The sequence below is a fragment of the Lichenostomus cassidix genome, chromosome 15, assembly GCF_008360975.1.
Source record: "Lichenostomus cassidix isolate B80296 chromosome 15, HeHo_3.0, whole genome shotgun sequence".
NCBI classification, from domain to species: Eukaryota; Metazoa; Chordata; class Aves; order Passeriformes; family Meliphagidae; genus Lichenostomus; species Lichenostomus cassidix.
The window spans coordinates 10441580-10468892 of NC_139496.1; the positions used below are offsets into that span (position 1 = coordinate 10441580).

The 27313-nt window shown below is 57.4% G+C and overlaps 6 protein-coding genes across 11 annotated transcripts in view; 4 read left to right on the forward strand and 2 right to left on the reverse strand.

Moving 5' to 3' along the window:
* Nucleotides 1-4718, forward strand: part of TAOK3 (TAO kinase 3) — a 72372-nt gene extending 67654 nt beyond the window's left edge. For both annotated transcript variants that reach the window (XM_085076122.1, XM_085076123.1), the window contains 4 exons: nt 1019-1258; nt 2361-2573; nt 2942-3124; nt 3205-4718. In XM_085076122.1, coding sequence (XP_084932248.1) covers nt 1019-1258; nt 2361-2573; nt 2942-3124; nt 3205-3366 — 798 coding nt within the window. In that variant the 3' untranslated portion in view covers nt 3367-4718. The remainder of the gene's footprint in view (nt 1-1018; nt 1259-2360; nt 2574-2941; nt 3125-3204) is intronic.
* Nucleotides 4719-5625: 907 nt separating this feature from the next.
* Nucleotides 5626-7984, reverse strand: PEBP1 (phosphatidylethanolamine binding protein 1). Its single transcript, XM_085076138.1, has 4 exons — nt 7784-7984; nt 7387-7496; nt 6692-6792; nt 5626-6442 (listed from the first exon to the last, which is right to left on the reverse strand). Exons 1-4 carry the CDS (start codon nt 7916-7918, stop codon nt 6225-6227), a joined length of 564 nt encoding a protein of 187 aa, XP_084932264.1. The 5' UTR covers nt 7919-7984; the 3' UTR covers nt 5626-6224.
* A 259-nt stretch (nt 7985-8243) lies between these two features.
* VSIG10 (V-set and immunoglobulin domain containing 10) lies at nt 8244-14713 on the forward strand. The gene is made up of 8 exons (XM_085076131.1): nt 8244-8895; nt 9103-9387; nt 11964-12242; nt 12986-13279; nt 13401-13511; nt 13774-13786; nt 13901-14061; nt 14178-14713. The coding sequence occupies exons 1-8, from the start codon at nt 8829-8831 to the stop codon at nt 14246-14248; spliced, it is 1281 nt and encodes a 426-aa protein (XP_084932257.1). The 5' UTR covers nt 8244-8828; the 3' UTR covers nt 14249-14713.
* A 105-nt stretch (nt 14714-14818) lies between these two features.
* Nucleotides 14819-17748, forward strand: CFAP73 (cilia and flagella associated protein 73). Of its 4 annotated transcripts, none has more exons than XM_085076134.1 (6): nt 14819-16017; nt 16175-16279; nt 16347-16547; nt 16648-16869; nt 17108-17266; nt 17362-17748. In XM_085076134.1, the coding sequence occupies exons 1-6, from the start codon at nt 15748-15750 to the stop codon at nt 17413-17415; spliced, it is 1011 nt and encodes a 336-aa protein (XP_084932260.1). In that variant the 5' UTR covers nt 14819-15747; the 3' UTR covers nt 17416-17748. The 4 variants fall into 4 exon arrangements, with proteins under 4 accessions (XP_084932260.1, XP_084932259.1, XP_084932261.1 ...); XM_085076133.1 differs by having other exon boundaries at nt 14819-15390; nt 15882-16017; nt 17108-17748; XM_085076135.1 differs by having other exon boundaries at nt 17346-17535.
* Nucleotides 17749-17834: 86 nt separating this feature from the next.
* DDX54 (DEAD-box helicase 54) lies at nt 17835-23379 on the reverse strand. Of its 2 annotated transcripts, none has more exons than XM_085076129.1 (20): nt 23251-23379; nt 22781-22916; nt 22625-22695; nt 22357-22542; nt 22209-22258; nt 22072-22113; nt 21732-21827; nt 21497-21618; nt 21262-21323; nt 21004-21135; nt 20506-20716; nt 20058-20192; nt 19626-19847; nt 19463-19536; nt 19179-19382; nt 18874-19019; nt 18687-18800; nt 18496-18600; nt 18213-18316; nt 17835-18124 (listed from the first exon to the last, which is right to left on the reverse strand). In XM_085076129.1, the coding sequence occupies exons 1-20, from the start codon at nt 23290-23292 to the stop codon at nt 17901-17903; spliced, it is 2478 nt and encodes an 825-aa protein (XP_084932255.1). In that variant the 5' UTR covers nt 23293-23379; the 3' UTR covers nt 17835-17900. The 2 variants fall into 2 exon arrangements, with proteins under 2 accessions (XP_084932255.1, XP_084932254.1); XM_085076128.1 differs by having other exon boundaries at nt 22781-22961; nt 23251-23299.
* RITA1 (RBPJ interacting and tubulin associated 1) lies at nt 22915-26773 on the forward strand. Its single transcript, XM_085076137.1, has 3 exons — nt 22915-23602; nt 23793-24689; nt 25136-26773. Exons 1-2 carry the CDS (start codon nt 23196-23198, stop codon nt 24325-24327), a joined length of 942 nt encoding a protein of 313 aa, XP_084932263.1. The 5' UTR covers nt 22915-23195; the 3' UTR covers nt 24328-24689; nt 25136-26773.
* Nucleotides 26774-27313: the final 540 nt, after the last annotated feature.

Consider the following 27313-nt stretch of genomic DNA (forward strand, 5'->3'; position numbering starts at 1 on the left):
ATAAACATGTGCAACCCCTTTATGGCCAGGAGGGCAAAGAGAAGCCCTGGCCCTGTTTCCTTCCCCATCCTCTCAGCTCAAACCTGTCCCAGGTGTAGCAGCCAGAGGGACTGAAGTGCCTGTTTGCACCTGCTCCTGGTGAGAGTTACAACAGGATTACCACATGTGAGCAGCAGCTCAGAATAATTAGATTTTTTTGCATCTCCTGCAGAAACTCGTTAGGCTGAGGCAGCACTGGGCTCTCCCCGTGCTGGGCACGATGTGGGGTGGGGCAGCCCTGCTGTGCCTGCCTGATCCAGTGAGGCTGTAACCTGAGCCTGCATCTGGGATGCACCTGCAGCCCATCTGTGGAGGGGAGCAGCTGGAGTCAGCTCTGTGCTCCACAGGGTGTGGCTGACACCTGGAGACACAAATATTTGCAGTCATCAGGAAAGGAACTGCTGTCTTCCCGTTTCTGGGCTTGTAGCTCTCAGGGAAGGCTATCCCAGATTGGACACCCTGTGCAGGAGCTCTTGGTGAACACTGCAAAACCCTGTGAGCCTTGAGCTCCAGCCTCATTTTAAAAATGTGCTGCACCTTGGGCCAAATCCCACCGGGAGAATTAATTTTCTCACCTGAGCTGGTGTTAGAGCCATTGACCTCTGCTGTGGCCACTCAAGTGCAGGTGATCCAGGAGAAGTTCATTCCCAGTGCCTACCAGGGGAGTTTAAACAAGACAAGAGCCCCCTGTTCTGTCACCCCAGCCCTGTATGGCTGTGAGTCTCAGCAAGCACAGAGGGCTTGTATGGGGTCCCAGTGCCACCTGCTGGGGACTCCTGGGGCCATCCTAGAGCGGATGAATGGATGGATGGATGGTCGGTCGGTCACTAGGTGGTCACTCTTAGCATCCCCGTGGCGCTGCTGGGTGTTTCCCCGTTCCATGTGAAAGCCCTGGTGTACAGAGCAGTGAGCAGGACCCTCAGGCTGGTGAGCTCCGTGGGCAGGGATTCCCCTCGTCAGCTGTGTGTGTCTGGCGCAGGAGCTGAACAAGAAGCGGACGCAGAAGGAGATGGAGCACGCGATGCTGATCCGGCACGACGAGTCCACGCGGGAGCTGGAGTACCGGCAGCTGCACACGCTGCAGAAGCTGCGCATGGACCTCATCCGGCTGCAGCACCAGACTGAGCTCGAGAACCAGCTGGAATACAACAAGCGGCGCGAGCGGGAGCTGCACAGGAAGCATTTCATGGAGCTCCGGCAGCAACCAAAGAACCTGAAGGTGCTGCAAGCTTTTCTTCCTCCTCCTCCAGCTTCTGTCCTCCTGTCTGTGCCTCCTCCGTGCAGCATCTGCTGTGGGACCGCTGCTGTCCACACCCTGTGCTCTCCCTTGTGTCCCTTGCCTTCGCACAGGGCTGCTCTGGATAAGAGAAGTTTGGGCTGGGATAGCCCAGAGCTCACAGAGGGTTGTTGAAGTGCTGTGCTGATTGAGGCTGTTGGGTAAAATAGTCCAGTCCTGGGCAAAGTGTCACAGAAGTTGTTTCTGATGTGTTGTTCAGGCCTGGCTGGTGTCAGCTTGGAATGATGAGGAAAGGGTTGGGTGGTTGAGTCCAGAGAGGAGACAGAGTACACTACTAGGCTGAGAGCTGTGCACTGCCCCAGCTTGGTTACAGACCAGGCCTCTGAGCTGCTCTCTGTAGGACAGGCCTGCTCTTCCTCCACAGAACCATGGAACATGAGTTGGAAGTGACCTAGAAGGATCATAGAGTCCAACCCCTGGCCCTGCCCAGCACCCCAACAATCCCACCCTGGGGATCCCTGGCAGTGTTGTCCAAACACTGCTGGAGCTCTGGCAGCCTCAGGCTGTGCCCATTGCCTGCACCCTCTAGGGAAGAACCTTTTCCTGATATCCAACCTCAACCTGCCCTGATGCAGCCTCATGCCATTCCATGGGGTTCTGTCACTGGTCACCAGAGAGAAGGGACATTGCTGCCACTCTGTCACACCCTTGCTGGTTCTCAGATCTGCAGCCTCCACATAGTGCAAGGCTGAGGTGGGAAGGAGATGGAATGGGAATGAGGCTGTGAAAAAGCAAATATGTTTCAGGAGGCAGGTGATGGGCTGGGTGATCTGCTGGAAGCAGGGGCAGGAGATAGAAGTGCCCTGGGCTGAGCAGGGCTGAGCAGGTGCTGTTCCTAGCCAGGCTGCAGCAAGGCCTGAGCTGATGCTGCTGGTTAATCCCTGTGGGAAGCACACCTTGAGCACGGGGTGCAGGAGACAGCAAAAGGGAGCTGTGCTTCCCACCACCCCACCCATGTGGATGTACCACAGCCTCTCCATTCCCAAAGCCCTTCACGCTCTTCACATCATTCCTTCCTTGGCAGGCTATGGAAATGCAGATCAAAAAGCAGTTCCAGGACACATGCAAAGTGCAAACTAAGCAGTACAAAGCACTGAAGAATCACCAGCTGGAAGTAACTCCAAAGAGTGAGCACAAGACAATTCTGAAGAGCCTGAAGGACGAGCAGACGCGGAAGCTCGCCATCCTGGCCGAGCAGTATGAGCAGAGCATCAACGAGATGATGGCATCTCAGGCGGTATGTGCAGGGGGCTTGGGGGGCACTGGGGCCTGGCAGCACCCTGGGGGTTCTTCTCCAGCCACTGAATTGTAAAATCTGTTTAAACAACTCATCAGGTGGTGCTTTCCCTCTTGGCATAGGCATTCTGTAGAACATGCATCCTTTCCCTGCTCCCCTCACGTGCTGGGGTTTGGAATTGGATGTTCTGAGGCTCTGCCTCAGTGTGAGCAGGGAAGCTGCTGTTCATGAAGCCCTTCCTGCTTCATTCCTCTGCCACCAACACCAGCAGCTCCCAGCTTAGGGAAGAAAGAATGGTGTGTGATTTGTGTCAGAGCAGAGGAATTCCCAGCGGGGGTTTGAGTGTTGTTTTCCCGATGCTCTCACAGCTCCGGCTGGACGAGGCCCAGGAAGCAGAATGCCAAGCCCTGAGACTGCAACTCCAGCAGGAGATGGAGCTGCTCAACGCGTACCAGAGCAAAATTAAGATGCAGACAGAAGCACAGCACGAAAGGGAACTCCAGAAGCTGGAGCAACGGGTGTCGCTGCGCAGGGCACACCTGGAACAGAAGGTAGGTGCTGGGGGAATTGCAGGGATGGCTGGGGCTGGGCTGGAGCTGTGCTGGGGGGCTGCTGACTGTGCTCCTTGCAGATCGAAGAGGAGCTCGCCGCCCTCCAGAAGGAACGCAGCGAGAGGATCAAGTTTCTGTTGGAAAGGCAGGAGCGAGAGATCGAAACGTTTGACATGGAGAGCTTGCGGATGGGCTTCGGGAATTTGGTCACGTTAGAATATCCCAAGGAGGACTATAGATGAGGTTCAGTTTCTTTGCCATTTAAAAAAAAAACAAAACAAAAAAAAAACCCACAAAAAGCAAACAAAGTAAGGATAAAACTTGCAAACCCAACATTCCCCATGTTGACGGGCGTGCTCTCTCTCTTTCTGTCTCTCTTACTGACATCGTGTCGGACCAGTGCCTGTATATTCTTACTCCATCAGGGGCCCCTTTCCCCCGTCACGTCCCGGTGCAGGACAGCTCCTGGCAGTCTTTTCCATAGTATGTCACAGTATTGATGTCTCTGTGCAATGATTAAAAATGTTTCAGTGAAAACTTTGGAGACAATTTTAATGGAGAAAAAAAAAAAAAAAGTTGAAAAAAAAAAAATAACCAAGTGGATGTATGTTGCTTTTGAGCAATCACTCATTTTACCACCAATCAATGAAAGTACAAGCAAAAAAATATTAATAATTAAAAGATATCTACGATCCCAGGGGGAGAGAGACTGAATCCGCAGCCTTACCTTAACTAGCTGCTGCATAATTTTATTTTATTTTTATTTTTTTGGTATTTATTCATCAGGAATAATTAAATAATAAAAAAATTTTATTAAAGATTGAAAAAAAAATTTGATACATTTTACAGAAAAAAAAAACTTAATCGTGCTGTACATATCAGTGGTGACATATTATTACTTTTTTGGGGGTGGGGAGGGGCGGGCGACGACGTGGTGATTTTTAGGAGAACCATGCCAGGGGCAGCAGGGACGAGCCCTGGTCCCTCGGCATATTCTTGATTGTATCATAAATCATTTTCTGCTGTCGCAGAGAATGTGAATACACTTAAATGAGCCCACAGGATCCCAGTAGCACAAATTGGGCTTTGTCAAATCGTGTATTTTGTGTATAGAAGGAATTTAAGGAGAGCTTTTACTTATTTTCATATTGTATTTTAACTGTTTCTCTGATCAAAAATTTTTTTACTTCTTTCCCCCCCTCCCTTTCTGCTCCAGCCACCCCCCACTCTCCAGTTCCGTTCAGGAGCTCAACACTGTCTGTTAGATCATCCCAGCCCTTTTCAGTTTTTCTTTTATTTGTTTTTTGGGGTTTGTTTTGTTTTTTTTGTTCCTCCCCCAAGTCCACCCCCAATCCCATGATCTTGGTCATAAATATTGCATTATTCACACTTTCAAACTGTGTATTTTCTTACAATAAAAAGAGAAAAAAAAAAGGCTTTACTTCTTTTGCATGCACTTTAAAAAAAAAACCAACAAAAAAAAAAGGACAAAAAAACCAACAAAACAACAAAAACATTTTTCAGGTTCCAGGGAAGAGCATGAATAACTGTCAGAGCTTTTAATTATATTTGTAAATAAAAGTGTTCATCACAATGCCTGGCTGTGTCATTGCGGGAGGGGCGGCTCGTGGCCCAGCGCAGGTGCAAGGTGGGGACGGGGAGGTGACACATTCCACAGGTGTCCCTTGGCCTGGGGCTGGAGGAACCTCAGGGCTCGGTTCCAAACCTGGTTTCCTGACAGTGGATGTTTTTAGAGTAATGGATTTTATGGATTTTTAATTTTTTTTTTTATGTCCTCCTTCCAGCCCAAGTAGTCCCAGGATGGATCAGCCTCATGAGCACTGCTCCAGCCCTAACTCGGGTGAGCCTTGGTCTGGAGCAGCTGGGGATGTTTTCCTGGAAAACCATCAATCCTGTTGAAATGTTTTAAGGGCTGGGCTGAAAAACTCCCCCAGGGGAGACACTGAAATCCCTGATTTTCACAGGGATGCTGCTGATTCCTGTTTTCAGACCACATCAGTAGCTTGGAAGAAACGGGAAAGGCTCCTGATTCCATGGTGTTGAATTGCATTGGCTTCACCTTTTTTACCCTTCTGTAGTCACCAGGCTGGACCAAAGGCTCATTTCTGCTCTAAGCAGGTAGGAGACACCCCCAGGCCTCACTGCAGAGCTGCTGGAGGAGCAGGACGTGCCTGGGACCTGCAGCTAGGCTGGGAAGTGGCTTCAGGTCAGTACAGCTGGTGCTGCCCAGAGCTGCTGTTGGGGTTCAGCTGGGGTGGTTTGGGGGCTCCTGGGAAGGGAAGAAGCCACTGTAGGGCTGGGAGATCCCTTGGGAAGGAACTACAGGTAGATAAAGTCTGTTAGATACAAAAGACATGGCTTTGAGTTGTGTCCCAGGAATGGGAGCTCCTGGCTCTTCCCAGCAGGACAGGAACCCTACACCACCCTCTGCTCCCCAAGCATTGCCCTCATCCCCCAAGAAGACAACCAAGCACACCAGGTACCTTGGGAAATATTTAATTTCACTGTGAGCAAAAGGCAGGTCACCACAGGACTGAACAAAGCAAAGTGGTCTCAGCTTTGAGTGGCAGCAGAAAACAGAAGGTAGTGCTCTAGGCCAGCTCCTGCCTCCCCCTCGAGCTGCACCTTCACTACTGTAGTGGTGACATGGAGGCACTGGCCAAATGTTGGGGGGAAAACCAAAAAAAAAGTAAGGGGAGGAAGTTTCCCTTAGACTGCCCTCTCATCTCCTGGAAAAGGGAGTCTCCACAGCCAGCACCCACCCCAAGTGGTTCTGTACCCACACCTCTGCCACCTAAAGCCATCCCAAGACAGCAGAGACCCCCTGAGCTGACAGATTCACAAAGGCTTTTGATTCCCTTAAGCAGATCAGATTGGAGGGAGTGGCCCTTCCAGGGACATTGATCAGCAGCTCTCTAGCTAGGATACCACAGGCATCAGCACAGGCCTGGACACAGGGACACAGAGCAGGGACAGCGACAGGGTGACATTTCCAGCGGTCAGAGCAGGACATTGGGTTCAACTCATTAACGAAACAAAACTACAGTGCCCAGCCCCACCCCTGGGTGCTGCAGTGCCCCTACTTCCCCGAGAGCTGCTCGTACAGCTTGGGCACGTAGTCATCCCACTCAGCCTGGTAGCAGGTGCCTGCCACCGGCGCCCCCAGCCCGTACTTGCTGCGGAACGCGGCCACCTTGAACTTGCCGCGCTTGTCCCCGGAGCGGTTGGACAGCACGGGCTCGTTGCAGGCCAGCTGCTGGGGCTGCTCGTACACCAGCCACACGTAGCGGTGCAGCCCTGCGGGGAGGGACAGCATCACCACCTGTGCTCCCAGCTGTGTGCTGAGGTGACCCCCAGAGCTGGCTGAGGAGCTTAAGGCAGCTCAGGGAAGATCCAGATAGGCTGGATCCCTGCTCGTGCTGGCTGTGGCCACCAGCAACCATGCATGGATTATTTCCACAGGCACGGTCCTGCAGGCTTCCCCCCACCCTTCTGCAGCAGGTGTGATCCGTGCAGCAGCACGTGGGAACTGCTGCAGGTACCAACCTGTTCCCTTGGGAGGCCCGGAGCCAACGTAATCGGACATCACGGTCCCACTGCTCACATTGTTGCCTTTCATGTTGGTCACCAGGAAGTGATGCCATTCCCTGAGAGGAGAAGACAAAGAACAATCAATCTGGCAGAGCCCCAGATAAGACCCTTTGTCACTCCAAGCTGCTGTTTTTCCACGAGGCTGTCAGCGTAGGGTAAACAAACAGCTGTCACTCCTGGCTTGCCAAACCCAAACAGCATCAGTCCCAGAGCAGGCACTGCACCGTTAGGATGTACAGCTTGCCAAAACCAGCTCCACGTGGCTGCAGCAAACCCACAGCCTGACCTTTGACAGTGGGTATTGCACATACTGCTGAGGCTGATTTGAGGAAGGTCAGCTGGTCCCAGATTTAATATCCTGCTATCAGCAAAGACCTAATTACAGCTCATACATGTAATAAATTAAATAATAACTGCTGTGTTGCTGCAGCTACAACAGACCTTTGGACACCTATGGCAAGAGCAGTTGGTCCTCTCCATGCTGTCCCTGGCTCAAGGAGAGATGCAAGGACACCGTTTCTATGCCAAGCCACAGCCCCACAGTCCCACTTAGGCAGAGCACAGTCCCACCTCGTCCTAAGCCCCTGCTCAGCCCAAGAGAGATGCTCCATTTTCCCCACGCAGGACACGGAGTTGCCCATCTGCATTACCTGAACTTTGGGTCCTTCCGACTGGGCGCATCAGGGTCTGTGAGGACCAGGGTGTAAAGCTTCTGGGGATCGCAGCCGTCCCACTCGATGCTGGTGGGGCGGTGCTGGACCTGCAGGTATGACCGCGTTAGCCCCGACCCGACTGGCAGCGCCACTCACCTGCCCGAAGGGCTTCAAGGCCATTCGGGCCAGCTCGCCCTGCCTGGGAGAGCTACGGGCCTCCTCCTGCAGCACGGCCACCCCCGTGCCAAGTCCGACACCAGAGCTCAGCCCCTCTCTCCCCCTCCGCACCCGGCGAGGCTCCGGAGACAGCTGCCGGAGCGGCAGCGCGAGAGGCCCGACCCCATCCCGCCATTTTGCCGCGCCAGCCCCCGCGCGCAGGCCGGGCGCTGCTCACCTGAGTGGGCGTGAGCACCTTGCCAAGCTCGTCGATCTCCACGGAGCCATACTTGACGCGCAGCGGGTGCGCCGGCTTCTGCTCCACCTCGGCGAGGCTCAGCGGCCCGTCCCACTTGCCCAGGTCCACCGGCATGGCGAAGTAAGTGGTTGCGACTGCGACGGCGGCTCCGACAGCTGCGGCGGCGGCGTCTCCGCGCTGCCCGCCCCCCGCGCCCATTGGCGGAGGTGCCGCCTCGCTCCGCTCCCATTGGTGGAGACACCGTTACGCTGCGCTCCCATTGGTGGAGACGCACCGCTGGGCTCCCCCGCGCCAGCCCTTTGGCGCCCCCAGGCGGGGCCAAGCGGAGCCGGCCGAGCTCCGGTTACCTGGGGCAGCACTGCCGCCCCTGCCTCTAATTAGGTTAATTAATAATTAATGTGCCAGAGCCTAGCGGAGCAGCCCTGTGGGTTTCAGCGCTCTGTTTCACGCACGCCTTGGTGCTTCCAAGCTGCTGTGTGCCTTCCCCAGGTGTAAGGTGTCCTGGAGAAACCCGAGTATAGTTGCGTGGTAAAAACCCTTGCTGCGGGGTTACCCAGAGGAATAATCGCTTATCTCTGCTCTTCCCACTCCGCTGCTTGTGGGGTGTCTCTAAGGGGGTGGATCACAGCAGCTCTGGACGAGGGGTTAGCTTATCACCCAGGGAACACCACTGAGGGAACACCCCTCTTTCTTTTAAACACTCCCAGTCGGTGGGCGGCACCGGAGGGCAGCGCCAGCCCTGCTCTGAGGGGACGCCCCAAAGGCGGGGGGCACTGAGGTGACCCCAAGATGGCGGGCGGGGTCTGAGGGGGGGTCCAAAGATGGCTGCTGCGCAAGATGGCGGTCCTGAGGCGGCGGGAGCCGACCGACGACCCCATCATGGGCCCCTCACGGCTCCTGGCGGGCGGATCCCCCCGGCCGGGCACGCCCGCCTTCCCCTGGCCTCTCGCCGGGGCGGCGGCCGGGCAGCACCGCCTCCGCGGGGCTCTAGCAGCGGCACTCAGCCGTGCAGCTCACCGGCGGGATGTCCCCGGCGCGGTTCTTCCTCGCCCTGTGCGTCTGGAGGCTGGTGCCGCGCCGGGAGGCCGCAGGTAGCGCGGGCTGAGGGGAGGGGAGCAGGGAGCTGAGTCCCTTTTCCTGATCCTGGTCTGCGCTGGATGTTTTTACTCACCTCAGAGGTCCCTCAGCGGTCCCCTAACAAGCACCTCAGAGTCCAGATCAGATATCCACGTGTTCGCTAGCAGAAGGCAGCTTTGCCCATTCCTTACATCCCTAACACCATCCCTTCTCTCTTCCAGGAACAGACGAAGTGGTCTTTGGGCAGGTGGGAGGAAGCATCCTCCTGTTATGCCGCAACGTGTCCAAGGAAGCCACCGAGGTGGTTTGGTTCCAAGGGGATCCACACTCCTTCCCACCTCTCTTCTCCTCGAGGGTCTCCTTCCCTCCGGACGTCCGCTTTTCCCTGGTGGACAACAGCTCCCTGAGCATCACAGGGCTGCGTGTGCAGGACGAGGGCAACTACACCTGCAGGGAAGTGCTGAACCAGACGGACCATGAGCACAGGGTGCAGCTCCTGGTGGCCAGTAAGTCGTTCCCACAGCTGAGCGTCCTCTCCTCGTCCTGCCACATCCCCAGATTCACCTGGCGCTGGTGGAAAAATAATATTTCAAAAGTGCGAGGTGGCTTTGTCATGCAGGATCTCACAGACACCAAACTGTGTGTCCGAATGGCCTGTCACAGATCTGGCATGTGCAGAGGGAATGTCAGCTCTTAAGTCCTCACCATGTCTCTTCTTCATTGCTGGTTGTAAACGAGTTTTTGGGCAGTGCAGCCTTCTGATATTGATGGAAGCAGCAAATTCCTCAGGTTAATGTGGGAGCAGTGTCCTGAGAGCATGCCTATTACCAGCACAGGCCAGTTCTTTCAGCCTTATTGTGTCTTCTGGTGCTCTCTCCCCTTTCCATTTCTGTTTGGTTCATTCATTCCCTTAGAAATGTTCCAAGCACAGGTGGAAGTTCAGGCTGGAAAGTGCTCAAGCCAATTAGTTCCTTTCTGCTTCTGACAGGGAACCATTCTTTTGCTCAGGTGCCTCATGTATTCCGTGGGAGCAGCCCCCCTCAGGATCAGCAGGGAGCACAGCTCCTATGCCTGGTGCCTCTCTTGGACCATCCAGGACTGAGAAGAGGAAAAATCCACTGCTTTTCCCATTTTGACCCTCTGTACTCCCTTGGCTTGTTCCTTTCTTGCTGTTCTTCCCATGCATGAGACCTGTTTGCCTTCAGGGTGTTCCTTCCTTCTCTCTGTGTGTAAACATTGCACCTCTTCTGTACAGACTAACCTCTTGAAAGTTTACAGGAACAAAAAAATCCCTTCCTGCAGCAAGGAACATGCATATGGGGTGTGGAAGAATTAAACCCCAGACTGCTTCAGGGAATAAATATGTAGGCACTGGTCTTAGGAGGGGGGAGCCCCAAATCTGGAGCACTGGGGCAGAACACTTGGGAGCAAAACATATATGTGATGTTCCAAGTGCTGGTGCTGCACTCTGAACTTAATTTATTAGCCCAGAATTAATGGTGTGAACTAATTTCCAAATATGACACAGGTGATGAGGGCATGCCCTTCAATAGGTGAAACAGAGCTTTCTGGAGGTTCTTTAGGTCAGCAAGAGAAGCATCAGCAAAAGTTGGAAGTTGAACCTCTGATGTGTAGCAGGGTCCTGGTTTTTCACAATCCCAGTTGGTGTAACATCTTATCCTGGGCTGGAGCAAATTTTGGACACAGATTTGGCACTGCTGTAGAGGCTTTGTGTGGGAATAAGCAGCTGATGCCTTCAACCTATCCCCATGGGTGACACCAAAAAGTTCTCTTAATGTTTAAAACAACACTTCAAAAACCCCACAAGCAGTAGAGTAAACATTCTAGTGACAGGACAAAGGTGCAGCCCTGCCTTGGGCTGTGATTCTTTGTTTGTTTTGGATGGGAAGCACCTGTGAAGGAGACATGCAGTTCCACACCTCCCTGGCATTCCTTGGCACATCTGTGTTGGCTCTTCTGTGGGCCAAACCACAGCAGGTCCTTTTTGCTGGTGTTTTGGGAGGTTTTATGGTTTGGGAGGATGGAGAATTTTAGGCTTTTGGTTTTGTGAGAGCAGATTTCTTGTTTAGACAAAGCTGTGCTGGGGGAGCCTGGGAATTCAGGATGTAAAGGTGATGGCTTTAGGAGGCTGTTCCTGGGGTTAGCACAGAAAATGCAGCTCTGGCTGGACATCCTGGAAGGACAGTGTCCACCTCATTGTCCTGGAAATGGCTGTGTCCCCATTGATGTGGGGCCGTTTCTGCTGGTTCAGGCTGACAGGATGCCCTATTAACCACAGCTGGCATTTGGGATCATTTTGATCCTCCTTTTGTCCAGAGCTGGGACAGAGGGAATGTGGCAGAGAACTTTCTTTCCAGAGCTGAGTGGTTTCAAAGATCACCCGAGGTGTGTTTACAGTTCCTTGGGAGCCAAGCCCCAGGAAGGTGTGTTCTTGCAGCTCACACAGGGGTTTGCCATGATATTTATTTTATTAATTCAAGTAATTTGAAAGTCCCTTGAATAAATCCTCCCCAAAATAAGCCTCAGAAATCCCTCTGACTCCTCTGGTGTGGAGCTGGCTTTGGTTTGATCTCTTGTCTTGTTTGGCATGGCACACACAGGGGCACAGGGTGTTGATGTGTTGATTCTGCCTGGATCAGAGTCCAGAATCCTCTGCCTGTGGGTTTCAGCACGTGCTGGATCTATGTGTGGAAGGAGCAGCTGGGAGAGAGGCAGGACTGCCTTGTTCTCAAGAGGTGACTCAGTGTCCCTCCCTGGTAGCTGTGCCACAAGGATCAGGGCAGTGGGATTCCATTTGCCCTCTGCATTTTTAGGTGTTATTTCATTTCCATTGGGTAAAGCTGTGGCAATATTTTTTTTCCCCTCAAGGCTTGCCTGTGGGGGCTGACAGCCCCTCTTGGTCCCTGCTGGCTGTCACTCAGAGCTGTGCTCCCCTGGGGCTGTGGGGTGCAGGCTGTGGAGCAAGACTACTAGGGAAACCAGAAAGATATTCAAGGATAGTGATGACAAAGGAATTCCAGTCCTGGAACTGTTTCTGATCCTGTGCTGTCCTTGCTGGTAGATCCACCACAGGCAACCCCCAAGTGCTGGGCTGAGACCTCTTCAGGGCTGATGCTGCAGCTGTTCTGCCACTGGCCCGGGGGTAACCCCCACCCCACCCTGCACTGGAGAGAAGAGGGGCAGGATCTGGAGAACTCCAGCTGGGTCATCAGCTCCAGCAGCTCCTCAGACACCCACGTGGAGACACTGAACAGCTCCCACCTCTCCCACCGAAAAGTCTTCAAGTGCGTGGGCAGCCATGTGGTGAAGCAGGAGCAGCCTGCGTGCACTGTGGAGATAAGTGAGTGGATTTGCTGCCTCATTAACTGTTTATTAGGCTGCTGAAAGGGGTAGGTTGGTCATTCCTGCCCTCTGGAGCACTGAGGTGGTCATGTTAGCATGGCAGGACTTGGTTTGTGCAGCATGAGCACAGATATCCTGCAGCTGAGGTCCATAATGGCACAGTTGCAGCTGAGCTGTGTTTTGGGCCCGTCTTCAGGGGCCAACAAATCTCACCACAGCAATGTTTTCACCTTTGGAAAGCTTTCACACACCTGAGTGAAAGTGAGAGGTGGTTTTGGGGGCTGTGGGCAGCTTGAAGTTTGGTAGGGCTGGATTTAAGGGTTGTGGGTGCTCTTCAGGCATCTCAGGGATCTGAGGGGCTTATGGAAACCTGGGCTGTATTTGTCCTCCAAGTGTTGTCAGGGCTTCACAAGAGCTCTGCTGATCCCGAGGGAAATTCCTGGGCTGCTCTTCTCCTCTCTGCCATCTACCTGCTGGCTACCCTCAGACCATTTTTCCATTGGGATATGAAGACAGGTGTCAAAAGGGACTGAGCACTGGGGAAGCTTCTCAGGTCACTCCTTGGGACACTCCTTAGTAAGCCAAATGCCAAACCCACAGTGCTCAACTCCCAGACTCCTGCCTGCCTCCCTTCTGTTAATGATTATTAATCAGCCAGAAGCTTGATTGCTCGTTATGTTAATTGCCTCCATTCCCTCCTTGACTCCTGTTTTGGTTTTCTTTTCCCCTCGGGCTGTTCAGAACTCCCTTCCCTGGAATCTGAGCCCCCCAAGACGTGCTTTGTGGGTGACAACGTGACCCTCACATGCCGGGTGACCGAGAGCACTCCGGCAGCTCGGCTCAGCTGGCTGCGGGACATCACCCAGCCCGAGGTGGAGATCCAGCCTGGGGGCAGATTCCTCATCGCCCAGGAGGGCAACGTGTCCCGGCTCACCATCCAGAACTGCTCCCAGGGCACTGATGGTGGCTGCTATGTCTGCAAGGCCCAGAACCCCGTGGGGCTCAGGGAGCTCTTCGTCTGCCTCACGGTGAAACGTGAGTGGGGCTGTGGCAGGAGGGCTTGGGGACACAGCACCCCTGCTCTTTGGCTTGCGCTGAGAATTCCTCATCCATCCGTGTCCCGGTGACAAGCTCCTCCTGTGTCCCCTCTCCGCAGAGCCGGTGAACATCGTTGGGGTCGTGGGTGCTGTGGTGGTCCTGTCACTCCTGGCTGTTCTCACCATCACTGGGGTTGTGTTGTACTACAATCCCCTCCTGTGCCTGAGAGGTAGGGATTGGTTCCTCCTGCCTGGGGGTTTGTCCCTAACCTGCGTGTCCCTCCTGGCGTGCTGGAGTCAGTCAGGGTTGCATGTGCCACGTGTGGCAGGTCACCTCCACGCCTGTGCCTCTGCCCGAGGCTGCCACTGACCATCTGGGGGAGGCACAGACATGGAGGCAGGGTTGGCAGGGGTTGTCCAGTCCAGTAAAACCAGTGGCACTGCCAGGGAGGGACAGTTTCTAACGCTGTCTCTCCCTTCTTTCCCATTCAGGTGCTGCATTCAGGTGAGTGTTGACATTCCTCAGCCCCATCCTGCATGGCATCACTACTCTGCCTTCCTATAGGGCTGGGAACAGGCTCTCCTCAGCCTCTCATCCAGCTTGCTCTGCTGTTCCCAGGAGTGCAGACTCAGGGGATGTCTTGGTTCTGGTGGACTCTGAAGATGATGAGGAGGGGAAGGGGCCCGAGGAGGCCCTGAGCAGCTGCACTGAGCACGAGGCCATGGCGCTGGTTGGTGGGAGCAGAGCCCGGGCTGCTCACCTGAACCTCCTCACAGAAGGTGAGGAGCCATCTGCTCCCTGCTGAGCTGTGCCTCTTCCCAGAGCAGCTGCCAGGGAGGGAGGAATTCCTGATGGCTGTTCTGGCTGAGGTGCTGCTGCTCTTTGCCCTGTGTAGGTGATGATGATGAGCTCCACGGTGGGGTCTTTCCTCAGGAAGTGAGAGGAGAGGAGGCACAAAGCTCATAGCTTCCATTCCTCCTTGAGGAAGCACAGAGAGTTCCAGCTGGAGTCCAGCATCAAGCAGGCCCTCATTGTGTATGGCTGAGCACAGGCCCTCAGTATCCTGCATCAGGCTGGTTTGGGCAGAGCCTTCCCACCTCTCTCTCCCTTCCGCAGTTTCACTCCGTCCTTCCACAACCACGTTTCTCCATTTCTTCTGTTCTCCTCCTTGTCTTGGGTGTCCTTAAAACAAGCTGACACCCAGCACAGGCAGAGTGTGGGAACAGCTGCTCACCTTGATGCCTGTGAAAGACTCGAATTCCAGTGTGGGATTCTGGCTCAGCCCCATGAGCAGCTCTGGGATGAAGAAAGTCACCACAGGGCCACAGTGGTCCCAGGACAAGGGAAGAAACAAGGGGTGTGCAGGCAGGACATGGGTGACGCTGACTCTGGGGAGGCTGAATTGTTTTTATTATAAATATTTTTCCCCTATTCCTTCTGCAGTGTTGCTCTGTGTCCAAGTCGGGAGTTAATCTGTTCCTTGTGGGGTGTGTGTGGAGGGTAATGGCTATGTGAGTGCACACATGGGGGGACAAAGGGGACCTGACAGCACATGGAGGATTGAAGGGGATCTGGTGGCACATGCAGTGGGAAGGGAAGCACTCCTGGGACATGCAGAGAGAGGCAGAGTGTGCACTGTGGGTAAAGTCAGGATGCCTGAGCCATCCCTGGGATGTCAGAATAGTGTGAGCTGGAGCAGAGCTGAGGGGGATAGGGGTGGGGATGGTGGTCTGAAGGGCCGTGGAGCTTGCATGGAGGGTTCTGAGGGGCTGGAACAGGGTCTGAGGGCAGGAAGGGATGGAGTGTGAGTGGGAGGATGGAGTGGTTTGAGTGCTGAGAGTAGGACCTTCCCTTCAAGAAGCCGTGGTGCATTCCCTGCACTCAAGCACTTCGCCCTTGCAGTGGCGCTCAAAGCCAAGCCAGGAAAATCCCCAGGAGTTGCGGGAGCCTCCGGCTGCCCCTGGCAACAGTGTTGTGCTGCCACCACCTCGGCTGGCCTGGTCCCAGCTCCTCCACAGGCTCCTGGGCGAGGAGGAAGCACTGGCCGAGATGGACTCGGAGCTGGAGAAGCGTTTGCGAGCGATTTTCCGGGACAAGCTGCGGCTGTAGTGAGTGAGACCCCTCTGTCCCCGCCATGGTGGGCACTGCTGGGAGGTGACCCAAAGGGTTGGCAACCAGACCAGCATGTCCTGTGTGCCCGATGGTCTCTGTGTTCCCATCTCCGAGCCTCTGCCACGGTGGGTGTCACTGGGTGGGTGCTATGTCCCCAGGGAGAAGAGGATATCCCAGCTGTGGGCTGGAGAGAGACAGGGGGACTCCCTGGGGTCTAACCAGAAAGCTGAGCTTGTGATGTGACTTCTCCTTCCCTGGGGAACAGCGCTGGTGCTGGGGATCTCCAAGGGGGAGGCTGAAGTGGGAGGGATGGGCAGGAAGGAGGGTGGACAAGAACATGAATTCAGACAGGGATGACCCAGTGTGTTCCCTGCACACACGGGGCAGTGGGCCAGACTACCCACGCTGAGCCCTGGGGACAGCAGTGTCCCATGGGGGTCCTGCCCGTGCGGTGGCAGTTCCCCCTGCCCAGGCTTTCCCTCCCCAGCCAAGCCGAGCTCCACGCAGCCCGTGGCAGGACGGTGCCAGCTCGGGACGCCGCCACGCTGCTGCCATCCACTCAGGTGCTGCTGAAGAGGCGGGAGGTGGCAGAGGTGGATCGGGAGCTGCAGAACCACCGGCAGGTGAGGGCGGCCCCCGGTGCTGTGTGTCCCCTCGCCGGGCACTGCGGGTTTGCCACGGGGACGGGCAGCTGGCAGGCGTGTCCCCAGCCATCCACGGGCTGGCACCTTCGGCTGCACAAGCGTGGGGCGATGCCCTCAGCACCCCGCAATCCCGCAGGAGTTTCAGCAGCGCATGGAGCGCCTGGCGCAGCGCCGGCAGCAGCTGGCCCAGAGGGAAGAGCAGCACCGCGACGCCGTCCTCAGATTCGACTCCTTCCTCAAGGTGCCGGGCCGGCGGCAGGGGCCGGGCTGGCCGGAGGGTCCCCGCTGACCCGCTGCCCACGGCGCAGGCGGTGGCGGCCAGGCGGGAGCGGGCGCTGCGCCGGGAGGGCGAGGAGCGGGCGCGGGAGGCGGCGGAGCGAGCGGAGGCTGCCCGGCTGCAGCGGGAGCTGGAGGGGCTGCTGCGGCACAGGGAGCGCCTGGCCCGGCGCCTACAGAGCCTCCGGCCCTTCGGGGACTACCTGCGGGCCGTGCTGGCCAGGATAGGGCAGGTGAGCGTGGGGTCCTGTGCTGTCACCCTGAGTGTCCCCGAGCCCCTTGGAAGGGTCACCCCTCCAGCCCTGCGGCCTCTCAGCCGCTTCCACTGCCCAGTTCCAGGACGTGCCGGAAATGCTGGCGCATTTTGGGGTGCTGGCGGGAATGCGGGCGGTGCTGGCCCGGGAGGCAGAAGCCGGGCAGGAGCGGCTGGCCCAGGGCAGGGCACGGCTCCGGCGGTACCGACAGGAGAGCAGCACGCAGCTCCTGGGCACCAAGAACGAGCTGGCCCGGCTCCACACCCGCCTGGAGGCTGCTCGCCAAACCGCGCTGCAGTGGGTAAGGGGGTGGGGGTGCCCAAGGACCCCCCCGGGGAGAGGGGCATCAGTCTGGAGCCCAGGTGAGCTGAACAAGGGAGATGCCCAATGTGGGGGAGGTGGGAAGTTGGGCTGCAGGGTCCCCCCCCATGCCCAGAAAGCAGCAGCTCTGCATGGGGGAGACACAGCCAGGACTCCTGGGTCTGTCCTGGAAAGTGCAGGACACAGGGCAGTGGCTGGGGGGTCACTCTGTTTGCCAGGAGTCCTGCTGGACCCACATCCAGAACACAACCACCCAGAAGACCCTGCTGCTGGGGCAGATCAAGCTGGCTGTGCTGAACCTCTTCCAGCTCACCACTGCACAGCTCAGGATCCCCATGGGCAGAGCCCAGGAGGACACCAAGGCTCAGCTGGACATGGTCAGCACAGCCTCATCCCTGGGCAGCACGGCTGGGGACATATGGGGACATTTACAGCCCTGGATGGCCGTGGCATCAGGCTCCCCTCTCTGCAGGTGCTGCTCTGCATGCAGGCCCTGGCTGACATCTGCACCTCTGGCACAAACTGACCACACCACAGGGATGCCAGGCTGCCTGGGGGCCGGGAATAGCCCTGGGGACAGCTGCCTGTTCCTGGGGCTGGGGAGAGGCTGCCAGGGCCAGCATGCAGCCACAGGACCCATGGAGATGGAGATCGTTCCCTGACAAGTCTGGAAACCACATAACAAGAGGCAACATGGATGGCAGTGGCACAGGCACACTGGGGTGACACTGCACTGGGGCAGGGCCAGGGCACTCCCAGGTACCTTCCTGCACAGAGCACTTGAGGCAGGGGGAGGAAGAGGGAGCTGCTGTTGGTATTTCCAAAGGTGTTTCCCATCAAAATATATTCCAGCCATGGAGCTACAGCACCTGCTTCTTCTTGCGCCTCAGGGTGGCAATAACGACCCCAGGCATGATGCTTGGAGCAAGCATAGAGGAGTCGGGATGCAAAACCAGGCAATATTTACTGTCCCATTCCCCAACTCCCAGCCCAGTATGGGGGGAGTGTCCCTTACATCCTCTTCCTCAGTTTGCCCTTCTTGGCAGCGCCCACGCGGCGCCCGAAGGCCATTTGCCGCAGCTCCTGCACTCGCTGCCGGTTGCGGGCCTTGAGGCGCTTCAGGCCGCCGCTCTGCAGGAAGCGCTGCTTGGCTGCCTTCTTGCGCTGCTTCATGATCTGCTGCTTGTTCTTCAGCTCTGAGCGCACCTTGCCCTGCGCCGGGGGCTGCGTGGGGCCTGGGGGGACATGGCCATGCTCAGGGAGGGGACAGACAGAGGTTGGGGGGGACAAGGCAGGGCTTTGTCACTTCTTCCAGGTACTCACCGTGCCCGCGCCTGTGCTTCCCTCTGAACTGCTCCCTGCTGCGTGGCCCTTCCTCATCCTCATCCCGCTCGTCAACCTTGTACTTCTGCTTCCACTTCTCGTAGCTGGGATGGGTGGGTTAAGGAAATGTGTGGTGACTCCTCACTTGACCCTGTGCTGTGGTGTCTGACTATGCTCCCTCCCCTGGCTGCTGCCCTGGCAGGGATGGATCCCTGACACGTGGGTCCAGCCCCATTCCCACAGCCCCCGGCCCAGGCAGGCAGCAGTGCCCATGGCAGGATACAGGTTGTTCTTGTAGGAGCTGCTGATGTAGCGCCCGCTCTCTGTCCGCACCTTCTTCTTGTCCTCCTGGCCCGTCTGCCCCACGAATCGCTTCTTCTTGCGGTCCCTGGAAGAGAGGGGAGGGTGGTGGGACCAGACAGTGGGACCTTCAGCCCTGATTCTCCCTCCAGCCCATGGGCAGACCCCACTCACCATTTGAGCAGCTGCTTGTTCTTGTTGAGGTTGTGGTTCTCGTCGCCCATGAGATCCAGCACGGCCCCGGCTGCCTGCTGCTCGAAGGCGCTGCCCTCGCCACCCACGCTCAGCCTGCAAAGGCGGGTGATGAGAGTGGCCCCCACAGGCCGGGATGGGACAGCAGCAGGAGCTCCCCCAAACTTACCCCCGCTCACTCTCAAAGTCCTTGGGCCGGTATGGTATGTAGAAGTCCTCGTCCTGCTGTGCCGGCTGCTGGGGCTTTTTCCTGGGACCATCTTCTCCCCCTCGGCCCCGTTTTCGCTTCTGGCCCCCCACGTTGGAGAACACGTCCTGGATGGGGACAGTGGAGGGGTTGGGGGAGCCATGTCCTCACAACATCCCTGCAAGTCTGTGCCAGCCCCAAAGCCCCAGCACAATGAGGGGCCCTGGTGCTGCCGGCACCGGGCTGAGGCCGTTCCGCAGCAGCTCCTGCGTCCATGACTCCATTACCTGGAGGTCTTCCTGCTCTCCTTCCCCTTCTCCATCCTGGGGCTCAGGGGGGCCTGGGCACAGCCCCTGCCCTTTGAGTGCTGCTGCCCGCTTCTCCTGCTGCCCACGCTGGAACTTCTCGATCAGGGCACGGTCATGGCGCCGCTTCGATCGCATCACGGTGCTGGCTTGTGTCCGGGACGTGGCGTTGATCTCAAAGATGGTCTGTTCCCAGGGTAGGAGCATAATTCCCAGTGAGCCACATGAGCCTCCCCTGCCGCCCCATCTCAGAAATCTCAACTCACCGCCTTGGACTTGTAAGTTTTGATGCTGTCCACAAACTTCAGCCTCTCCAGCTCGGTGTCTTCAAAGCGAGCGCCTGGGGAAGGTGGACAGGGAGAGGGGCACAGGTCAGTTCCCACAGGAGGGGAGCAGGGTTCTCTCTCTCAGCACCCCCTGAGCACTCACGGAAGAGTGGGTGCATGCCCAGCTGGGACACATCCAGGTCCTTGGCCCTCTTGATGGACTCTGCTGAGGGGCCAGGCCGGGAGCGCAGGTACTGCTTCTGGGCGTTGTCGGCGATGCGGCGGAGGCTGCGCAGCTCCAGCGATCCCTCGTGGTCTGTCAGCAGCAGGCACTCCTCATCATCCACCAGGCTCTGCGGGACACGCCCAAGGACCCCACCAGCATCTGCAGCCCAGGGGACACTGTGTCACCTCCCCAGCCTGGATTCATTAGAGCCGAGCTGACAGCCCCAGGGAGCTGGGCACTGTTCAGTCAGCATCCCTGACACACAGGTGTGTCACAGCCCCCAACACCCCATTTTCCCCATTGCCCCTCTGTGTAAGGGCCACCACTGGCCAAGGGTAACACCCCAGTGGCCACACAGCCACCCCTCACCAGCAGGCATCTCCTGGGTTCCAGCAAGGATGAGTGGGCGCCCCAGGAAAAGGTGGAGGTCGAACACGTAGGGCATCTCGTCGGGAGCCACCAGTGAGTAGGCAGTGCCACTCCGGCCAGCTCGGGCCACACGACCTGGCAAGGGCAGGAGGAGAGTGGGAAACCACACTCAGCCAGCCCAGCCTGTCCCCACCCAGCCAGGGACACACTGGTGTCCTTGGGAGTCCAAACATGTGACATTTACAACAGGGGCATGGCAGGCAAGGGGCTGTGGGTGACTGGGGAAGGGGCAAGAGGGAGCCCACAATGGTGCCATCCTAAAGGGAAGGTACCAGTCCTGCCCCCAAGAGCCCCCACAGTCCAGCTGGGACATCAGGGACACACTGACGCTGCTTTGTCCCCAGTCTGTCCCCCAGTGTCATGACACAGTGAGGGCACTGGCACCCACCAACACGATGCAGGAACAGCTTGGACTTGGCAGGGAAGCTGAAGTTGATGACATTGTCCAGCATGGGGATGTCCAGCCCACGGGCAGCCACATCAGTGACCAGCAGCACTGGGCACTTGCCCTGGGAGAACTTGGCGATGTTGATCTTGCGGGCAGTCTGGTCCAGAGAGCTGTAGATGTGGGTGCAGCGGATGCCCTGTGCTGTCAGCAGCTGGGCAGAGGGAAGAGAGATTGGATCCCACCTGGGCATGTGCCCTGAGCCAAGGGACAGGGCCAGAGATTCCAGGCCCCCCAAATTCCAGGACCCCCAAATCCCACTGTGCTCCCCCTTCTCTCTGAGGGTGAGTGGATGCAGCACCTCCATGATCACACATTCTGGGATTTCTCCTTGAACCCAGCAAAACAGAGGGAGGGATTCCAGCAGAGATCTGCCACAGTTGCAGACCCTACATGGGCACTCCCAGAAGTACATGCTGGGCACCCCCAAATGCCACTTACCTCCTTCAGATACTCTGTGTGGTGCTTGGTGGCCACGAAGACAACTGTCTGGTCCTGGGGCTTCACCACGCTGCGGAGCAGGTGGAGCAGCACGGCCGGTTTGTCGTCCCCACGGACGTGGAAGAATGCCAGCTGCAATGGGAGGGCAGAGCTCAGCCCTGTGTCACTACTGCCACCCATGTCCCCTCCTCAGGAGCAGGTGGCTCGCGGGGGATAGGGGGCACAAAGCCCATCTTGAGCTCTCCCAGTGCATCTCACCTTGAGCTGCTCACTCAGCTTGGACTCCACATCCAGGCGGATCAGCATGGGCTCAGTGAGGCCTGTGGTGACACACAGGACATGGGTCACATATGGGATGTGCTGCTGGGGACACCTGCTTGGTCCAGCATTAATCCAGCTTGGTTTTCCCAGTGCTGGGCTCAGCTGGGCTGAGGGACGGTGCCGTGTCCCTGTCCCCAGGCTCCCCCAGTGCCACCTGCCCCCCTCTCCTCACCAGCCCGGGCAAACTCGACAAGCAGCTTTGGCAGTGTGGCAGAGAACAGCACGGTCTGGTGGCAGTCTGGGAGCCGGGCGATGATCTCCTGGAGCTGCTCAGCAAACCCCATCTCAAAGAGCCTGCAGGGGAGGGGAGATGGGACATGGCAGGTCCCTCCCCAACACCTCTGTGGCACCTCACTCCACAGAAGGGGACACTGCCAGTCCCAGGGATGCCCCTGTGCCCTGCTGACCTGTCTGCCTCGTCGAACACCACGTACTCCACGGTGTGCAGCTTCAGCTTCATCTCCACTGCCACGTGCACCAGGCGTCCAGGGGTGGCAATGATTCTGTGGGGACAAAGGTGGTGACAGGACTAGGCTGGGGGAGAAACAGTGTCCCCACACCATCCCGGGAGCAGGTCCCAAATCCAACCCAAAGAAGACACAATAGAGGCCCCATTGTCCCACAGGGAGATGCGCCAAGGGAACATCAGGACATGCCCATCAGGCACAGTGATTCTAAACACCAGTGACATCCCTGGATGGCTGGTGGCCATTTCCCCACCAGGTCCCCTCCCTATGCCCCACTCACATGTCAGGGTTCTCGTGCAGGGCAGCAAATTGGTCCTCCATCCTGCAAAAAAGGGGAGAGACTGGGTTGGCACAGGGCAGTAGGTTTTGGGGAGGATCAGGGAAGCAGGGACTAGAGGGGACATGGGGACAGCTTACTTGTCTCCTCCAAGGATCAGGGCTGTCTTCAAGCCAGTAAATTTACCCAGCTGGCGGGTAAGAAAGAAACATGGTGGTGGGATGTTAAACCAAAGCCATTGCCCCTGTTGTGCCCATCCACCCCCGTTGTCCCCATTGTCCCCTGTACCTCCTTGGTGAACTTGAGGGTCTGCAGGGCCAGCTCCCGGGTGGGTGAGAGGATGAGGGCGCGTGCCCCGGCCTGGCTGGGTGCCTTCAGCCGCTCGAACATGGGGATGAGGAAACAGGCTGTCTTCCCGCTGCCTGTCCGTGCCATTGCCACCACGTCCCGGCCACGCAGGATAGCGGGGATGGTCTGTGAGACACCACTGTCACTGCCATTGTCACCGTCCCACTGCCACCCCCCGGGGCAGGGACCCACTGCTCCCCATGCTCACCTTCCTCTGGATGGGCGTGGGCACCTTGTAGCCCTTCTTCATGATGCCCTTAAAGACGGGGTAGCTGAGGCCTGAGGGGACAGGGACAAGTGAGGAGATGTGGTCAGGAAGGGACAGCCCTGTCTCAGGGACAGCTGTCCTCTGCCCCACACTCACCCATGGACTGGAAGCCCCCGGATTTCTTCTTCTTCTGGGTCTGGGCCCGCACCATGGCCTGAGTGTCCAACTCGGCGTCGGCACCATCATCCTCCTCGGCAGCGGTAGGGAAGGCAGGCAGTGGGGTCACAGGGACCTGGGGACAGCGAGGGACACGGCTGTGGTGATGGGTTTCAGGGCACTGCTGGCATGGCAGGCAGGGACACCAGTGCTGGAAACTGTGGGTACTGGGGACACCGGTACTGGGGACACTGGCACTAGAGACATGGGCACTGGGGACACTGGAAGTGGACAGCCGTACCAGGAATATCAGCACTGGGGACATTGGCACTAAGGATACCGGAACTGGGGACACCGGCACACGGAGACCGGGAACCCCAGTACCGGGTGCAGCGGGGACAGCAGCCCGGGGTACATGGGGTACTCGGGGCCCTCCCCGCTGCCCTCCCGTTCCCCCCGTCCCCCCGTACCGGCGCTCCGCGGGGCTGGCGGCGAGAGCGCGGCGGCGCCATGTCGGTACCGGCGGCGGAAACACGTGCTGGGGCGGAAGAGGCCGGACCTGTCCCGCGCCCGCCCCGGGGCTGTGGCCATGCGGGCGGCGGGTCCGGCTCCGGGTTCAGCCCCGGGCGGTGGCTTCGCTGCCACCGCTGCCCGCCCTCCTCGGGCCCCCCGGGGCCGCCGCCGGGCGCGGCCGTCCTTCGTGGATGAGTCGCTGTTCGGCCGCCCCGCGGGGACTCACCCGCCGCCGCCCGCCTTCCCTCCGCCCTGGGCGGCTCCGGCGGCTCCCGCTGCTGGCGGCTCTCGGCCCAGGACTCAGTGCAGGTGAGCGGCGTCTCGGGGCGCTCCCTCGGCCCGGATCCCCGCTGCCCCGGGGTTCGGGGGTCACTATGCGTCGCTGTCCCCGGCGCGCCCTGCGTAGCGCCTCGACTCTCCCAGCCCGGCTCTCGGTCACTCCCTCTCTGTATTTCCCCACTCTAACGAACACCTGTCTCTCCCCTTGTCGCCCTCCAAGGTCCCGAAGCCACGCTCCGTCCTTCTGTGACGAGTCCCTGTTCGGTGCCAAGCCCCAGGGTCCCGCCTGGGCAGCTCCGCGGATGAGGAAAGAAGATGTAGCCAAGCTCCATACGCTGCTCTGGAGCCCCCCGCCTGCCTCCCGAAACCAGCCTGGCCTTTCCCCACGCACCAGGGGGACACCCCTTAGAGCCGTCCACCCACCGGCCTCCGCACCTCCGGCCACATCTGAGCCCGGCCACAAGGACAAGTCGTGTGGCTGGAGGCATCCCAGGAGCAGTGCTTGCTCGGAAGGCTGGGATGCTCCTGGCAGAGGACGTTCCCAGTCTGTCAGCCGGCTGAGCACTCCCCCAGACAGGATTCACCTGTCTTCCGACCTCGGCACAGGAAGGTGGAAACACCAGAGTGCTCCAACAACCCCTGCTGCCCCCCAGGGCCCTCTGATGAGGGGTCGGTCCAACAGTGTGTCTGGATCTCCTGTGCTCAGGAATGCCAAGGCAGCAGGTGGCAGCAAACCCAGACCCCCCTGGAAGTGATACCAGATGTCCCTCTGGATGTACAGACAGCCTTAGTCTACCTGAGGCTTCCTCGTGACCAAGCCCTGCACTTTTCCATGGCTGGAAGTAAAGGATGGGGCTGTTCCACGCTAGAAGACGAGCCAGGAGCCAAAGGTGACCACAGTGCTGGGAGCAGTGACCTCCTTGTTCAGGGCACAACCTCACAGCACTGGAGTGGGATAACCTTGGTGGGAACAGCTGCTTCCCTTGATGTCCAGTAGTTCTCAGAGGAGGTGTGGTTAACACAGCATGTTCCTTCTGTCTGCAAAATGCAATTGAGAAGTTGGAGCAGGAGGAGACAGGAGCGCCCACAGTGTAGTCCAGGGCTCATCCAGGCACAGGTACATGGACAGTGTAGCTGCATGGGGACAGGCAGGGGCTGAGCTCCATGGAGCTCCCAGAGCAGGGGGTGCTGCTAGGGTGGGGGTCCCAGGTGAGTCCGGGGGGCAGTTGAGGTCTGAGGGCCCTGATGGGTGTCTTTGTTAACCACGTGTGGTGAGAGGAATCCTCCTTCATCCTGTCTGTGCTCGTGTGTGTGGGAATGCAGGAGATCCCTAGTCCGACCTCCTGCTCAAGGCAGATCCAGTCAAGTGGTGGAAACCCCTAGGAACAGAGGCTGCACAGCCTCTCTGGCCAGCCCCCTTCCTGCTCCTCCACTGTCCTTGAGGTGCAAGATCTCCCTTTATATCCAATCAAAACCTTTCTAGTTTGCTTTTGTGTCTTTTCTGTCATTCTGCACCTGAACACAAAGCTTGGCCCAACCCTCACTGTTGCTTCCTCTTTGCAGGTGTTGAGAGGCTGCTCTGAGGCCCCCAAAAGATTCCCTTCTCCAGGAAAAGAGCTCCATTCCCTCTGCCTCTGTGCACAGGACGTGCCTTGGTGTCTCCCTGCTGTCCTTGCTCCGTGTCATCAGCACCTTATGGACTCCCCTGGCAAAGCAGGACAAGCACAGAGGTGAGGAACAGCTCTGCCCTGCATCCTGCTGGCAGTGGGATGATTCCAGGCTGGATGGGGTTTGTGACAGACAAGGATCTGTGCACGGATTTCGGCAGCTCGTGGTGATGAGGAGATGCTGAGTGGATACATAATGGTGTGGCTGGTGCTGAGGGTTGTGAGGTGCTCACAGCAGTGCCATGCTGTCACCAAATAAATGATCCGAGGCACATCTGGGATCTGTGGGGTGCTGCTGAGTGATCTGGGCACCTCCAAAGCTCCTGCATTTCCTTTCCTGAGGTGGGGAAAAGCAGCTCTGTCTGTATGGAGGCAGAAAAAGGACGTGGGGTGGGTGACTAGGGGTTTGCAGTCACTGCTCCCTGGCGAGGGAGGCTGTAGTGAGGAGCTGCTGAGGTTACTGGGAGTTTGGTAACTCCCATGCCAAGGGAAGCACTCAAATTCACCCAAGGACACACCCAGCCCACTTAAGAACACCATTCAGCCCCCAGAAATTATTTTATTGCACCTTGAGCAGCAGCAGGATTGGGCATTGTCCCACTCCAGCATATGCTTATTTCTTGCCTTGTTAGGAAGAAAAAATAACCCTTATTACCAAAAGCTGAGCAGGTGAGTGAAGATCCTTATGATTAGCTCCAAGCTCTCCAATCTCTCCCTACACTTCCCATTGAGGTAGTCCAGCAGCTCTTCTCCACCTGGGCAAAAACTGGAGAGACATGGAACAATTGAGGTCTTCTCAGAGAGAGGGTTGGGGGTACTGATGTCAATCCAAGCCCGATCAGCCTTATTTGGGATGTGGGCACAGTGATGTGCAAGCTCTGAAGGCTGCAGGTCTTGCTGAGCTGGGAGAGAATCTGAGTGTGGTTTGGACACTAGATGGAGACAAGAGGGTTGAGGATTGACACAAAAGCAGGAACGCTCTTCCCCAGCAGCAGGTGGATGAGGCAGATACAGCCAGTCGAGTCGTGGGCAAACTGGGGGAACTGCCCTGGAATCTAAGGAGCAGAGAACTCAACCAGTGCAGTCTTGGAGAGCTGGAGTCCTTGAGAGATGAAGCCTCTTAAAATGAAGAGAGATGTTATCTGAAAAACAGGTTGACAGTGGCCTGTGTGGCCAGGATTGGCCACTTTTCCCCAGCTGCTGGGTTCAGGCTCCAAGGAATCAGAGCCCATCGCATCAGCCATGCACTTTCCTGTCCTGCACTGGCCCAGGTTGTGATCAATGGCTTCCAAGAGGTCAGAACTGTCACTTCCTTGCTATTTACACCATGAGGACAATGTTGGTTAAGTATAAATGGATTGTTTGCATTTTGTTCTGTGATACTCACATTGGTGCTTTTCTGCTGCTCTGTCCTCTTGTTCTGCCAGAGCTCTGCAGCCCAGCATGAGAGGAAAAGCTGCTCCGTTACTGTTGGAACTGGTGCCTGTGTGGAAAAAACCCCACATTAAACCTGAATAAAATGAGGTGGAGGAAATGTTCAGTTGTTTCCTAGCTCTAGATCTAGCCTGTCCAGTGTCACCAGTGCTCAGCTCAGGTGAGAGGTGTTGATACAGAGGCCTGAATCAAGCTGTGACTCCTCCCTGCTGCTGCTCTCGTTTTTCTGCCTGCTCAGCACTGACATGAATCTCACTCTCCACCTTTGACTCCACCCTGGCTCCTTGACTTGGGGGTTGCAGTTGTGTTGCTGCAGGGCTGCTTTCCATTGAGATCCTTAGAGCATTGGGATGGAGCAGGGACTGTCTGAAAACCAGCATAGCTGGCAGGAGCCAGGTGATAATTAGACAGAGGCAGCAGCCTGATGTTAACAGGATTAATCTCCTGCAGGACCTTTCTGAGAGGCAGTGCTCCTGGGTGCCCCTCACGGCACCTACTGTGCTCGGGGCTGGCCTGGGCTGCACTCAGCGCCCGACTCATCCTGGCAGCCAGCGGGGCCTGGCAGCAGGAACCTGGGAAAGGGAACGTCTCCTCCCCGAGCGGGAGAAGGGGTGGCCCATGCCAGGAGCGGGTTGGGGTC

Excerpts from the sequence above, each read along its gene's own strand:
- VSIG10 (XM_085076131.1), top strand. The coding sequence starts at position 8,829 with ATGTCCCCGGCGCGGTTCTTCCTCGCCCTGTGCGTCTGGAGGCTGGTG. Across the intron at positions 8,896-9,102 it reads GCCGCGCCGGGAGGCCGCAG|GAACAGACGAAGTGGTCTTT; the intron begins GTAGCGCGGGCT and ends TCTCTCTTCCAG. Across the intron at positions 13,280-13,400 it reads CGTCTGCCTCACGGTGAAAC|AGCCGGTGAACATCGTTGGG; the intron begins GTGAGTGGGGCT and ends CCCTCTCCGCAG.
- RITA1 (XM_085076137.1), top strand. The coding sequence starts at position 23,196 with ATGGGGTACTCGGGGCCCTCCCCGCTGCCCTCCCGTTCCCCCCGTCCC. Across the intron at positions 23,603-23,792 it reads CGGCCCAGGACTCAGTGCAG|GTCCCGAAGCCACGCTCCGT; the intron begins GTGAGCGGCGTC and ends TCGCCCTCCAAG.
- CFAP73 (XM_085076132.1), top strand. The coding sequence starts at position 15,748 with ATGACCCAGTGTGTTCCCTGCACACACGGGGCAGTGGGCCAGACTACC. Across the intron at positions 16,018-16,174 it reads AGCTGCAGAACCACCGGCAG|GAGTTTCAGCAGCGCATGGA; the intron begins GTGAGGGCGGCC and ends GCAATCCCGCAG. Across the intron at positions 16,548-16,647 it reads TGCTGGCCAGGATAGGGCAG|TTCCAGGACGTGCCGGAAAT; the intron begins GTGAGCGTGGGG and ends TCCACTGCCCAG.
- PEBP1 (XM_085076138.1), bottom strand. The coding sequence starts at position 7,918 with ATGCCGGTGGACCTGGGCAAGTGGGACGGGCCGCTGAGCCTCGCCGAG. Across the intron at positions 7,497-7,783 it reads AGGTGCTCACGCCCACTCAG|GTCCAGCACCGCCCCACCAG; the intron begins GTGAGCAGCGCC and ends TCATACCTGCAG. Across the intron at positions 6,443-6,691 it reads CGGGCCTCCCAAGGGAACAG|GGCTGCACCGCTACGTGTGG; the intron begins GTTGGTACCTGC and ends CCCTCCCCGCAG.
- DDX54 (XM_085076128.1), bottom strand. The coding sequence starts at position 23,292 with ATGGCGCCGCCGCGCTCTCGCCGCCAGCCCCGCGGAGCGCCG. Across the intron at positions 20,193-20,505 it reads GCTGTTCCTGCATCGTGTTG|GTCGTGTGGCCCGAGCTGGC; the intron begins GTGGGTGCCAGT and ends TGCCCTTGCCAG. Across the intron at positions 18,317-18,495 it reads AGCTCCTACAAGAACAACCT|CTACGAGAAGTGGAAGCAGA; the intron begins GTATCCTGCCAT and ends CACCCATCCCAG.